Consider the following 15,143-nt stretch of genomic DNA (forward strand, 5'->3'; position numbering starts at 1 on the left):
TGGCTGAATGGACACAGGGAATACAGGGTGGAGAGAAGAAGTGTGCTGTCTCATTAGGGGGAGAGCAATTAGGAGTACTTAGCAAAGTGTATATAAATTTTCGTATGAGAGACTGACTTGATTTGTAAACATTCACTTAAAGCACAATAAAAAAAAAAAAAGACTTGAGGCCATTGATATATTTATTCTAACCACCAACCATCAGATGCTGTCAAATCAGTCCAACTCGTGGTGACCCGATGGGTGTCCAAGTAGAACTGTGCTCCATAGGGTTTTCAGTGGCTGTTTCTCCCAGAAGTAGATCATCAGGCATTTTTTCTGAGGCACCGCTGGGTGAACTTGAACCTCCAACCATTTGTTTAGCAGCTGAGCATATTAACCATTTGCACTACCCAGGAACTCCTTTAATCTAATATTGGGTCCCAAATCTCATCATTATCTGCTATAGGATAGTCCTGTGAAGCTACAGAAAAGTGGAAGTTGATGAGTAGGACCAAAGATTCTTTTTTTTTTTTTAATTTCATTGTGCTTTAGGTGAAAGTGTACAGCACACATTAGTTTCTCTTTAAAAGATTTATATACAAATTGTTTTGTGACATCAGTTGCAATCCCTGCAATGTGCCAGCACTCTCCCCCTTTCCCTTTCCACCCTGGGTTCCCCAGGTCCGTTAGTCCAGGTTTCCTGTCCTTTCCTGCCTTCTCATCGTTGTTTTTAGGCAGGTGTTGCCCATTTGGTCAGGACCAGTGAGTCTTCAGTTTGCTTCAATTCAAAAACCACTAATTGTATTAAATTTCACTATCTGGATGGTTGATCAGAAGGCAAACAAGACCCAGAATTCCTGAAAGAAATGCCTCCATCTATTGAGCAACAAAGGAGCCCTGGTTGCACGATGGTTAAGCAATGGTGCTAACCAAAAGGTCCACCTTTCAAACCCACCAGTGGCTTCGCGGGAGAAAAGACCTGACAACCTGCTCCTGTAAACATTACAGCCTAGGAAAACCTATGGGCAATTTTACTCTTTTCTCTAGGGCTTCTATGAGTCAGAATCGACTCGATGGCACACAATAACAGCAACAACATGGAGCAGCAACGTGGGGTGGATGAAAAGGCAGTGAGGGGCACATAGTTTCCATTTGGGGCTCACTGCATGAAGGGCTCTGTGGTCAGCTGTGGCTGGAGCACAAGCTCACCTACCTTTGTTCAGCAGCTTTCAGGAAATGGGGACTGCACTACAGATCTGTCTAAGAGAAGAGTCAAAGAGCCTCAGGTTTCAGAGGGCTGCCAGCAGCAGGGGCTCACAGAGGCTGTCTGGGCAACTTTAGTGCAGAGCCCAAGCCAGACACTTTCAGAATCTTCCCCCAGCAAAGCCAGCGGTGCCTCCTGTTGGGAGCCCTCAGGGTTAGGACAGAAGAGGGCTAAGATGCTGGGCTCTCCTTTCCAATTTTCCCTCTTACAAACCTGTGGTTTCAGGGAAGATATGGGGCCCCTGCAGGGAGGGTCAGGAGCCTGTGCCTCATTAGGAACTGGTTCAAATGTGATTTCCCCTATTTGTGTCTGCAGCAAGGCCTTGAACAAGGTAAAATGGGGCAAATTCACCATAAAGACAAACTTTCCTGTCTCTTTCCTGGCCCTCTCCTGCCTTGGAAAGTGGCCATTGTTCCCCTGCCTTTCTTGTTTCCGCCTGCTGAGACAGCTTCAGGAACCTGTATAGCAGGTATTTCAAAGGAAGAGAGAAATATCTGGGTATTTTTTTACCCATATGAACTGTCCCCCTTTTACTTTTCAATTCAGCTTGCAAAGAAAAAAAAAGTAGAGACCCAGAAAACATTCCTATGTAAGTAAAAGTAAACTACTGGCCTAGTGTAGCAGTAGGGCCCATAAATACAGTGGCTTAAGCCCTGCAGTGGTAGAATTCTCACCTGCCATGTGGGAGACCCAGGTTCCATTCTGAGCCAATGCACCTCAGGTACAACCACCACCAATCCATCGGTGGGGCTGGCGTTACTATGATGCTTAACAGGTTTCAGCTGAGCTTTCAGACTTAGACTAGGAAGAAAGGGCTGGTGATCTATTTCTGAAAGTCAGCCAGTGAAAACCCTGTGAATCACAACAGTCTGATCCACAGCTGATCGCTGATCACAGGGATGGCACAGGACCAGGCAGTGTTTGGTTTCATGGTGCATGGCATCAGCATGAGTCAGGGTCAAATCGATGACAGCTAACAACAAGAAGGATAGAAGTATATTTCATTTGCATGTAACAGTCACAAGGTGAGTGAGCAGGCTAGTAGGGCAGCTCTGTTCCCGGTGATATTTCAGGGACCCAGGTTCCTCTGAACTTATTCCTCTACCATCCCTACACGTTATTGTCATCTGTACTATTATTATTGGTTGCTATCATAGCATCAGAGCCCTGGTGGCACAGTGATTAAGAGCTCAGCTGCTAGCCAAAAGGTCGGCAGTTTGAATCCACCAGCCACTTCTTGGAAACCCTGGGGGGCAGTTCAACTCTGTCCTATAGGGTCACTATGAGTCGGAATCGACTCAATGGCAACAGATTTGGTTTTCGGATTGTAGCATTGTTCTAGCCTACGGAAAAGGGAAAGAGGAAACCCGGGGCAAACAGTTTTCTTTCAGGCAAGTGAGGTGAAGTGAAAATTGGACACATCACTTTTGATTTCCTTCTATGGTGAGAGATCAGTCGCGTGCCCAAATTTAGCTTCTAGGATGGCTGGGAAAGCTAGTTTTAATCTGGGTGGCTGTGTGCCAAAGGAAAAAAGGAAGAGCAGATCTGGGGGGCAAGAATCAGTCTGCTTCATATGTTCAGATAAAGAAGAAGATATGAATTTAAGGGGTTCCTACTGTGTGTCCTGGAGGAGCTCTGGTGGCTCAATGGTTAAAGTGCTTGGCTACTAACTGAAAGGTGGGTGGTTCAAACCCACCAGCTGCTCTGCAGCACAAAGATGGGGCAGTTTCCTTCCATAAAGACAATAGCCTTGGAAACCCTATGGGGCAGTTCTACTCTGTCCTAAAGTGTCGCTATGAGTCAGAACCGACTTGATGGCAGCGAGTTTTTTTCACTGTGTGCTATATGGAAGTGGTGGTGGTTGAGTTGTAGAATTCTCACCTTCCATGTGGGAGGCCAGAGTTCAACTCCTGGCTAATGCAGCGGAAGCATGGCCACCACTGGCCTGTCAGTGGAAGCTTGCTCGGTGCCATGATGCTGAACAGGTTTCATTCCAGCTTCTGACTAACTAGGAAGAAAGGCTGGGTGATCTACTTTAAAAAATCAGCCAGTGAAAACCCTATGGACCATAATGGTTTGATCTGCAAATGATCATGGGGATGGTCCAGGATCGGGCAGCATTTTGTTCTGTTGCATTTTGTATGGGGTCAGCATTAATCAGGGCTGACTTGATGGCAGCCAACAGCACTATGTGCCATGCGTAATGTTTTGTGCTTTTATATCCCTTGCCCCATTTACTTCTCCCCCGCACTCTGAAAGGTAGACTTCATTATCCTCATTTTATATTCTTTTTATTTTCTGATAGCTGCCATCAATTGAATACCAACTCTTAGGCAAGGGCATTGCTAGTCCTTTGCAGAATTCTCTTTACTACTCTCAGTTCCCTGCCGTGTAAACCAAAAGCCAAACCAAACTCATTGCCATTGAGTTGATTCCAACTCAGTGACCCTGTACTATTTTTCTTTGCACAGTTGAGACTAAGCGAGGTTAGATAACTTTCCCAAGGTCTCAAGCTTATAAGTTGAAAGAGTTGGAATTTGATCCCAGATCTATCTGCTTTTTCCACCATATTGTAAAAGAGATTTTGCAATCACAAAAATCAGGGATTGCATTCATTCAGGCCTTATTTTAGGTTTTTAAACCTTGTGCACAGAATCCTTTAAGCTCTCAGCCGTGTTAATCCCTCCTTTCTCAGCATTCCCTGATCTTAGGTGAAGTCTTGACTTTTAAGACTATGGACTCTACTGTGGCTTTCAAAAGCCTGGTAGGGGATTCAAAACCAATACTTTGGCTCTTTGTCCTCATCTAAAGTGCTCAAATGGTGGGGAGGGGTAGTGGAAGCACAAGGAAAAAAAAAATACTGGTGAATATCTCAAGACAGGACCCTACGACATTGCCATGAAGAGAATCCATGTGATAATAGTGTGAAGACCCCAGACAACCACATCTACCTCATTGGCATTGGGGGTCAACTAAATGAGGTAATATGAATAAAGTGTCTGATAGGGTATCTGCCAGGTGAAGAAACCTTCATGTCCTCTTAGTTCTGTGAGAGCCCAGCTTTGTAATAGGAGGCTGGCTTCTAGTCTAGGACTGGCCAGCTCTCTGGCCAATATCATTGCATCTCAGTGGACTTTGAGACCCTTGTCTCTGTAGTAGCCAACCTGTAGGCGGAAGAACTCAAGGCAGTTGGTGGGGGGAAGCTTCATGCTACCACCAGCTCCTTTCTCCTACCCCACCTTGAAGAAGAAAGGAGACATGTTGTTTGGCTTGGGAGGATTTGGGGCTTCATTAATCTTCCCAGCTGTGACATTTTGATGTTTTCTCTTGAAAGTATGATATTTACATGTGTATCGTGCCCCAATCCCTGATGTTTTGAGAGGAAGAATCAAGAAAACTGTTTGTGTTGCCTAATTCTCATTTCCTCTTACATTTTATTTGGTTTAGGAGGAAATGTTTCTGCAGATAGACCCTTCTCAAGCCTCATCTTCTGCTAGGCAGGTAGATGGTTAAATAAATGGTGAGTGTTGTGTTCGTGAATTCAGGCACTGAGCTAGGTATCCTTGGTTCAAATTCCAGCTTCATCAATTGGATAAGCCACCAAAGCTCTCTGAGCCTCAGTTTCCCCGTTTATAAAATGGGACCAATAATAGCAACTACCTCATTAGAACATTGAGGCGAGTAAGGAGGGTAACAGATGTACCGTATTTTTTCATAATGCGTACCTTCTATGTTTATTTGCCAACCGCGCCTTTCCACTTGAGGTATTTTTGTACTTACCACTGTGCCTGTAAAAAAAATTGGCATAGCGGGCACTTACAAAAATACTTCATGGGGGGAGGGTGTGTTTGGCGAGCAGACATAGAAGGTGCACGTTATGTGCGTAAAAATACAGTAAATTCCCTAGTTCAGTACACGGCACAGTGCATGCACTTGATAAAGGTCAGATAGCAGTTTGTCATACTCTGGTGACTTGCACGTTGCTGTGATGCTGGAAGCTAAGGCATCGGTATTTCAAATGCCAAAAGCATCATCCATGGTGGACAGGTTTCAGCAGACCTTCTAGACTAAGACAGACTAGGAAGAAAGGCCTGGCAATCTACTTTTGGAAATTAGCCAGTGAAAACCATATGAATCATGACAGAACATTGCCTATTATAGTGGTGGATGATGCGCCCCTTAGGTTGGAAAGCACTCAAAACGCACAGTGGCTGCAACAATGAATTCCAGCATGCCAGCAATTGTGAAGATGGCGCAGGACCAGGCAATGTTTTGACCTGTGCTATGAGTTGACGCGGACTTGAAGGCAACTAACAACAACATTACTCAGTTTACCACTGATCTGAGGATGAGCGGGGAAGGAGGCTATGCCAAAACCTAGCCTTTTGCTGCATCCAAGCAGACTCTTTAACCAGTCTCTGCCCCTTTGCCTGACTGTTCTGCCTCCCCTGAGCTAGGATGGCCAAAGAACATCCAGGCCTCTCCACGTTTTTCGTGGGGATCTGGAGCTGGGTGAACAGCCTGGCTCTTCTGCCCCAGAGGTAAAGGCACTTCCCCAGAGCTCTTGCTCTTCAGTCTCGGTGATGAACGGCACATTCAGTCTTTTGCAACATAGACTAGATGAACTGAAGAGGAAACACCCTACCCATTTCTAACATTTACAAGAATGTCATTGGAAATGAGATACCTTCACTGCCCTCCTTCCTTCATTAAGCACATGTTATTAAAGCCCTAATGTATGCCAGTGGTGGTTCACTGGTAGAATTCTTGCCTTCCATGCGGGAGACCCAGGTTCGATTCTGCTGGTGAACCTCATGGACAACCACTACCATCTATCTAGTGGAGGCTTGCGTGTTGCTGTGATGCTGAACAGGTTTCGGCGGAGCTTCCAGACTAAGATGGACTAGGAAGAAAGGCCTGGCAATCTACTTCTGAAAATCGGCCAGTGAAAACCCTATGGATCACAATAGTCCAATCTGCAGCTGATCATGGGGAAGGTGACAGATCAGGCACTGTTTTTCTGTGGTATTTGGGGTCCCCATATGTTGGGGGCCGACTCTACGGCAGCTAACAACAGCACTATGTTCTAGGCACTGGGCTAGGCGTCAGGAAGACAGTGGGAGAAGAACAGATAAGGTCTCGGTCCCAACGGGAGTTAATATTCTAGTCAAAGGTGTTGGACAATACACAGTAACTTAGATAATGCCATGTAGTGATACAGGCTACGAAAATAGGGAGAGGTGATAAGAGCAAATTGGGGTGGGGCTCCTTTCATTGGATCATCAGGAGGGCTTTACTGAGGAGGTGACCTTGGATCAGAGAACCAAATGACAGAAGGATCCAGATACGCAACCAAAAGGAACGCTTTTGCCAGGGAATAGCAGCGATAGTCCAAAGGCCCTGAGATGGTGATAAGCTTGGCGTGTTCAGGAACAGAGAGGAACCCTGGGTAAGGGTGGAAGAGTTGAAGGTGGACAGGTACCTAGAGTCCAGGTAATGCAGACCTTGTAGACCACTGCAAAGAATTTGGATCTTATTCTTGAGTGTGATGGGAAGATTGATCACTCCCTTTCATCATATTTGTGGATCAAAGACAGAGGCAGATGAGCAATGGTGAAAGCTTTGGTTGGGACATCGCTGAGACCCAAGAGTATCACTAGGTGAGAATGAGCAGTAGGAACCCTTTCTTAAGGAAAAACAGTAGGTGGGAGGCCACCTGCCGAGACCCTCAGATATGCAGTCTTTTTTGAAAACCGGGAATTACATTGAGTCACTCCATTTCCATGGAAGCAAGGCTCCATCCTGCCCAGCGCCTGTACAAGTATCTGCTTCTAATTAAGAGAAAGACAGATGGAGGAAGGTACGGTTTAATTTTACAGCCCAGGCTCCTTCAGAGCAATTAGGCTTATTGGAAAGAAAGCACCTTTTTCTTTCTTTCTCCCTCTTTTTAAATGAAGAAAAATCAAGCCGAGAGGACTAGTGTTGTTGAAGGGCTCACACATCTGTCTCCTGGTTGGCTTATCAGCCATCTGCCCACGAGGTACCAGGGCTGATTAGGTTAATACATTTATTAATGGCCCTTACAAGGCTGTTCAGTGAATCCGATGTTTCTTTCACAAGGAGCTTTTTGATATACTAAGACAGGGACCACATTGCCCAGAGCTGAGAGTGGCCAGGTAAACATTTCTTCCTCCTCCTGCTCTGGATCCAAATCGGAAGGAACCGGAAATATTGTGGGAAGGGAGCTTCATGAAAATTGCATTTCCTTGTTATGGCAACAGTTCACCCACCTAACCCCCCAACTCCCTTGTTGTCGAAATCATCTTGAAAGGAGGATGGTTTGGAGGATGGTTTCATGCCCCAGGCACCAAGCCTGTGCCAACCTAGGCACATCCCTGAAACACCTGAATCTAGTGGAAGGAGGGTGGTCAGACATATCGTAGGTGTGGATGATCCAGTCTCGTCTACAGGGCAGTAGGTGATCTGGTGCCCCCTGCCTTCTTCACTTCTCCACAAGACATCCTTTCAGTTTCTAGAAGCTACCGTGTTCCTTCTCTATCAGGAAATTTTGCAAATGCTGTTCTGAACCACTTACCTATGGCTGCATAACCAACTGCCCCAAACTTCTTAGCTAGAACATAAAAAAACAAACCAGAACAGCTGACTTTGCGTTGACGCCCACTCGTGGGGACCCCATGTGTGTCAGAGTAGCACTGTGCTCCGTAGGTTATTCCAATGGCTGATTTTTCAGAAGTTGATTGCCAGGCCTTTCTTCTGAGGCATCTCTGGGTGGACTGGAATCTCTAACCTTTCGGTTAGCAACTGAGTGCTTTAACCAGCGACTCCTAGTGGCCTAGCATAACAGCCATTTATTAGACTCACGTTCTGTGGTAGCTGGAACAGTTCTGCTGGTTTGGGCTATGTTGGCTGCTCTCAGATGGCATTGCTCAGTACCTGTGGTCAGCTGGCAGGCTGGCTGATGACTGTATGATGTAGGATGGCTTCATTCATATATCTGGCAGTTAGCAGGCTGTTGGCTATGGTGGACATGGGCATCTGACCTACAGGTTTCTCATCCTCCAGGAGGCTAGCCTGGGCTTCCTTCTTCACACGGAGACAGGGTCTAAGAGTATGATAGCTAAGGCTTCACAGCTCCTAAAAGCCTAGGTTCAGAACTTCTGCCACATTCTACTGGTCAAAGCCAGCCACAGACCATCCCAGATTCAAGAGGTGGGGAAATAGACTCCACCTCTTGATGGAAGGAGCTGCAAAGTATTGTGGCCATTCTTACAATGTATCACATGTTTTCTTGCCGTGAATGTTCTTTTTGTTACTCTTCACATTCAGATCTCAGCTGAAGAGTACTTCCTCAAGGAAGCCTTGCCTGACCAGTTCCCACGAAATAGATCAAGTCCTCTTTTTATGCTCAGTCATAGGGCAAATTAAGCACTCAGCAAACATGGTAGACGGGAGGAAGGGAAGAAGGAAGAAAAGGATGGTTGGTTTGATGACTGCCTCCCTTGTGCCTAGTAGGTCACCTGGCACAGACTAAGTGCTCAATAAATGTCTGTTGAATCTTATCCAGTGCTTCTTTCATAAGGCAGGTGACAGATAAAATATATTGAATGGTTGTTACTATTGTGCTATATAATGTGTATATCTCACAAAATTTATTCCTCATAATAATCCTGGGAGTAGTTACTATTATTTAAGTAGCATTACTGAGGTGACGTAAATTCAGTTCGGCCTGACTCCAAAGCCCATAGACTTTCTCATTCATTCAAGTCTTACCCCAAATGCTAAGCACTTTATATGCCCAGTGAGTATCCAATGCCAGCTTCTTCAAAAAGCCAACTCAGTGGATCCAAGAAAATGCTGGGTATGTAGGAGGGTGAAGATACATACCTGGGACTCAGTGATTCCTCTTCCTGGGGGCTCCTCCCCACATCTGCACTGACGTGGCAAGTGTTGGATGCCTCTGAGTCTATTTTCCTTTAGAACTTTCTGAAAAGACATCACATCATGTCCCTGGGCTAAACTGTTCTCTCATCTGCCAAGTAGGGGTAAAAATCCCCATCTTTCCTGTCTCTGGGTTTTTTTTTTAAAGGGTCAAATGAGAAAAGAAGCATGAAACTGTGATGGCCTCTAAGAATTTACATGAACTCATAGGTGCAGTAGTTTGGAATGTTAGAAATGTGGACGAAAGAGCAGTGAATATTTCTGATCCAGGTGATGATAGGTTGAACAGGTCTATTGTTAAGAAATTAAAAGTACAGAGACTCTTACAATGAAAGAATAGTAAGTTAAATATGAGAAAATAAAAGCAGGTCTCATGAACTTAGCAAATCAATCAATAATTCAGTATTGGTGGCTCTGTGGTAAAATGGAATGGAAATTGGTATAACCATTTTGGAGAGTAGCTGGCAATATGTATCAAGAGCCTTAACAATGTCTATATCCTTTGGCTAAGTAATTCCACTTTCAGTAATCTAGACCAGGAGTCAGCAAACTTTTTTAGTAAAGAGCTGAACAGTAAATATTTCAGGCTTTCCGGGTCATACAGTCTGTCACAAGTAATCAGCTCTCCCATATCAGAATGATAATACGTAAATGAATGGGTGTGCCTGTATTCCCATAAAGCTTCATTTCCAAATACAGGCTGCAGACTGGATTTGGCCCATGGGCCATAGCTTGCCATCCCTTGATGTAGATTGGGGAAATATTTTTAAAAATTATTCTAAATTTAAAATTCTAAATACAAAGAGAGCATTGGAACAGAAGATTCTCATCTCAGCCTTGTTAATACTAGCAAAATATGGGCACAACTTGAGTGTTCATCAATAGAGAGATTGATTAATTTTGATAGTTCCACTCAATGAAATATTACATAGGCATCAAAATGCTGTTTATTCATAATTTATAGCAACATGGGAAAATGCTTGATAGAATGTTACATGATAAGTTGAAGCAAAGTTATTTATAATAATGATGATGACAGTGGTGATGGCTAATATCTAAGCACTTTACATACATTGTCTCTTTAGCCCTTCAGACAACCCTATCAAATATACGTCTTTATTGTAGTTACCTTCCATATGCAGGAGCTGATGGTAATAGAAGTTAAGTTATTTAGTCAAAGTTACACCACTTGTAGGTGGCAACGTTGGGATTTGAACACAGATCTGTATAACTCTTAAAAGCAAAAACAAAAGCAAGCAGACAAACAAGGGAAAATTGCCAATTCAACTCTGTTTACTGGGAAGACCAGAAGAAAACACACCCAAATGTTGACATTGGCTGAGTGGTAGACGGTAGATACGAATATTTCTCAGTATGTTCAGTATTTTCTCTACTGAGAGCACATCCTTTTAATAACAAAGAAACTACTTGAATTTTGTAAGAAAGCAAAGGCTCGCCGAGTCACGAGTGTGACTGTGATAGGAGAAGTGTTTCCTTTAGAGGATATATAGATTCCTTTGGTGGCACAGTTTGCACTTGACTAAAGGTGGGTTCGAGCCCACCCAGCGGTGCCAGGGAAGAAAGTCTTGGCAATCTGCTTCCATAAAGATTGCAGTCAAGAAAACCCTATGGAGCTCAGTTCTATTCTGTAACACATGGGGTCACCATGAGTTAAAATCGGCTCAGTGGCAGCAGAGTAGAGATTCCATTGTGAATGCCCTCACTCTCCTGGCCCTGCTCTTCTTTGTGGAAAGGACATGGCCCTGCTCTTCCCTCTGTCTTGTTCCAGCTGCAGTTTCTAGTGTGTGTCTTGTTTGGACTGTTGGCCCACTTTTAGGCTGTTCTCTGCTTTACCTGTCAATCCTTAACTCTCTCTCTCCTCTCTCCTCTCTTTCTTTATCCACCTGTCCCCCTGTACAGCCGACAAGGTCAATGAGGACTTCTACTCCAAGCGACGGCACCTGGCTGAGCTGGCTGCCAAGGGGAACCTACCCCTGCACCCCGTGAGAGTGGAGGATGAGCCGCGGGCCTTCAGCCCTGAGCATGGGCCCGCCAAACAGAATGGACAGAAGTCCCGCACCAATAAGATGCCCCCACACCCGCTGGCCTACAACTCCACCACCACCAACTTTAAGGGCTGGGACCCCAATGAGCAGTCTCTCCGGCGGCAGGCTTACGGCAACAAGGGCAAGCTGGGCACGGCCGAGTCAGGCTCCAGCGACCCCTTGGGAACTCGCACTCAGCACTACCCACCCCCACAGCCATACTTCATCACCAACAGCAAAACGGAAGTGACTGTCTGAGCTTTCACTGCAGGGAGCATCCTGGAGACCATACTCAACTGAGAGAGGCAAAAAATATCCCGGCCCACACCCTCCCTCTCCTCCCTTATACATGCACCCACACTCACACTCTCCGCCCGAACCGATTACAAACCTGCCGGTGATACGGAATCACGCTTTCCCTGCGTCATGCCTAACACGTGTCTGCGGGCAGCGGAGGAAGACCGAAGCATGGACATTCAGCAATACAGCAAAGGGGAGACTGAGGCATGCTCTTTCGAGTTCAGGCTCGAGATGGCCGGCTTACATGCCCAAACTATGGGGCTAAGTTTTCTTTTCTTCTAACTTGAAACTGAAATCCATGGTGAAGAAACAAAAGTAGCACAATTTAGAGAAATTGACCATTTGAGCACATACACCATTTGCCATGCAGTGTCTATTTCTGGGTTAAAGAGCCAAGGTGAAAGGAAGTAGAGCATGGGGCTGAATACAAGAGAAGAGTGCACTTTGGAAGAAGAGTTATTTTGGGAGGAAGATATGCACATAATAAGCATTTTCTAATCCCAAGAAGTGGACACACAATTTTGACAAGCATGAGACAGTTGCTGGACCCCAACCATTCTGTTTATATAACTTTTCATATCATCAATATTGGAAGCAAAAAACAATACACACATGAACTCACAAAAAATAACTAGACCCTGAACCCACCGACAGAGATGGGAAGGAAGGAAAATTTTAGAGAACTTCCAAAAAGACCATGATCCTGGAAATGGAAGGTGTGGGCTTCCCTGGCGGGAGAGGGTCCAGAGAGTATTGAAAAAAAAAAAAAAAACTTTTTTTTTAAAGAAAAATAAAATTATAAGCCCACTACAAAATGAGAACAGCAAATTATGTCCAAAATCTTGAAGACTTCAGAAATCAACAATGACATTAGCAAAACAAATTCCATTGTTGGAAAAGTCTACAGGAGGTGAGAAGAGGACCCAGACAGAAGTCTTCAATTTCTAGTGTTTCTCCCTCGCCTCTGAGACAGGAAACAGACACAGAAACAAGACCACTATTAACTGTCTGTCCCTGACTTCCCTTCCCCTTCAGCTCATTGCTGCCGCCGCTGCCGAACTTCAACTGCTTTGGACTGAAGATGACTTAAGCGTGGGTGGTGCCTTCAATGTGTTACTGTTGTTTAATGAGTCTTGTTTCCCAAGTGCAACCTGTGTTCTTTTAGCCTTCCTCCCTCCTGTTCTTCTGCCGTAGCAGATATCTCTATCCTTCCTTTCCTTGGTGAGCCCACCCTATTAACACCCTCCAAGGGGGCTGCCGCAAAGCCAGGGGCTCTTGAGGACAAAGACTTTCTCCCTTTCCCCATACTGTCAGCATCCCTCAAGTCGTACCGTTTTCTAGCCCCCAAACCTGTCGTACATTTTGGGCCATAATTCCCATGGTTCCTCCAAGCCACCTCCCCAGATAAATCAACGCATTCTCCCCCCATCCAGAATTTCCTGAGGTGGCTTTTCAGGTTGGTTCATGTAGCCAACAGCCCTTGGTTGCCCCAAAGACAGACAATTTTCCTATGCTCTGTTCGTTTAGTAGAAGTCCAAAGAGGAGAGTTGAGGGAGAAAAGCTTTCATTTAAGGTGAGCTGTTTTCAACCAGTCCTTAAGGGTGTTAGCTACGGAGCTGTGGTGGCTCAGCAGTTAAGCACTCAGCTGCTAACAGAAATGTTGGTGTTTCAAACCCACCCAGCAGCTCCTCAGGAGAAAGACCTGGCAATCTGCTCCTGTAAAGATTACAGCCTAGAAAACCCTATGAGGCAGTTCTACTCCATCACATGGGGTCGCTATGATTCAAAACTGGCTCAACAGTACCTAAGAACAACAAGGGCTTTAGCTAATAAAAAGGAACTGCTGAGAGACCCCCAGCTTCTCTGGGGCCAGAAGCTGCAAATGATCTGCTTGAACAAGACTCTGAGCATTCCCCAGAATCCTGAACCCCAACATTCTGTGCTCCCTCATTCACACCCATCTCTTTTCCCTGGTGTCATGGATTCAGGGAAACCAAGTGTTTATTCTCCTTCTTATTCCCAGCTGGTCCGGGGATACTGGCAATGCCTTTTATATCTCTGGGTTCTAGTCTCTCTATCTAGAACATGGGGATTTGGGGCTAGATCAAGCTTTTTGAAGTGCAAAACCTCTGCCCATTTTAAAACAATGAAATCTTACAACCCATTATATAAAATCCCCATTTATAAAGACGCCCTGTGCTTTCTGAAGCCGGGGTGGGATATTTAAACCCCCGCACTCCCCAGAGTGGAGTGAACACCAATGGCCTTGGTCCGTGTTTCCTTGGTGTTAGTTACCTACACACCTGCACCACACTTTGGGTGTATTTTGTATCACCTTGATGATACCTGTAGTTAAATAGATTCATTTTTAATAAATTTAATTTTTAAGGGGAAACTTCATGCCATCATCACAAATAGAAAAGCAGTATCAATTGCCATAAATAGATAGTAAGCATAAGAATAATTGCAAAGAAAACATAGCAGCTTTATTAAATTTTAGCTAGATACTGTTGGATGTAGAAGGGGTCTGAACCTGAAGCTTGATTCTCTTTCTATTTAAAAGAGATTAGCAAGTATTAAAGGAGCCCTTTTTTTAGTAGCACAGTGGTTAAAGTGCTTGACTGCTAACCAAAAAACAGGTGGTTTGAACTCATGAGCTGCCCCACAGGAGAAAGAGGTGACAGTCTGCTTCCGTAAAGATTACAACCTTGGAAACCCTATGGAACAGTTCTACTCTGTCCTATAGGGTCACTATAACTTAGAATCTACTTGACGGTAATGGTAATGGTTTTTTTCTGTGTGTGTGTGGCAACATTTAAGCACTTGGCTGCCAACCAAGAAGTTGGCATTTCAAACTCACCCAGTGGCTCTACAGGAGAAAGACCCAGCTATCTGTTTGTATAAAGATTACAGCCAAGAAAACCCTATGGGGCAGGTTTATTATGTAATGCATAACTCGCTATCAGTCGGAATTGACTCGATGGTACCCAGCAACAACAATGAAGTGTTAAAGACAGAGTATCACCCAATAGAGACTTTTCCTTGAAGAACTCAGACTGAAACATAAATGAAAAGGGAGTCCTTTTGTATGTGACTCAGTGTTAATTAGTGCTAGGTATATTCCTGTCCCACCTTCCACATATGCTAATGGTACACAGCCTACACTTCAGGAAATACTGGGTTGGCTTATCTGTAACTTTCCTTCCAACTCAAAATTCTGTAATTCCAGTACCCCTTTTGGCCCAACTTTGCCCCTTGCTTCAACCCACTTCATCTTATCCTTATCCCAACCATGATTCAGGGGCTTTCTTGGTTTCTGAATCTGCAGTATTTTCTCTCTTCTCCATGCTCCTCCTCCTCTGAGTGAACTTCATCTACTGAACTTGGCTACTCTGGGTCTGCAGTTACAATTTTGGCAGCAAGGGTACAGCCTGGTCAATTGGGTACAGCAGTGAAAACAACCCAAGAAGGGTAGCCCTGCTCAGCCTCGTTATCTTCCAGTTGGTGTTGGGAGTTGAACTAACGGGGTGGAGGTTGGACAGGGGAGGTTTGTTTATTCTTAGGCATCTAGGGAAAATAGAAAGACCCCATGA

The 15,143-nt window shown here is 44.9% G+C and overlaps 1 protein-coding gene across 2 annotated transcripts in view; it reads left to right on the forward strand.

Moving 5' to 3' along the window:
* SHISA9 (shisa family member 9) overlaps nucleotides 1–14,913 on the forward strand; it is a 331,541-nt gene extending 316,628 nt beyond the window's left edge. For both annotated transcript variants that reach the window (XM_049903639.1, XM_049903638.1), the window contains one exon: nucleotides 11,126–14,913. In XM_049903639.1, the coding sequence (XP_049759596.1) occupies nucleotides 11,126–11,508 (383 nt within the window). In that variant the 3' untranslated portion in view covers nucleotides 11,509–14,913. The remainder of the gene's footprint in view (nucleotides 1–11,125) is intronic.
* Nucleotides 14,914–15,143: the final 230 nt, after the last annotated feature.

Source organism: Elephas maximus, chromosome 12 (genome assembly GCF_024166365.1).
Source record: "Elephas maximus indicus isolate mEleMax1 chromosome 12, mEleMax1 primary haplotype, whole genome shotgun sequence".
Lineage (NCBI taxonomy): Eukaryota > Metazoa > Chordata > Mammalia > Proboscidea > Elephantidae > Elephas > Elephas maximus.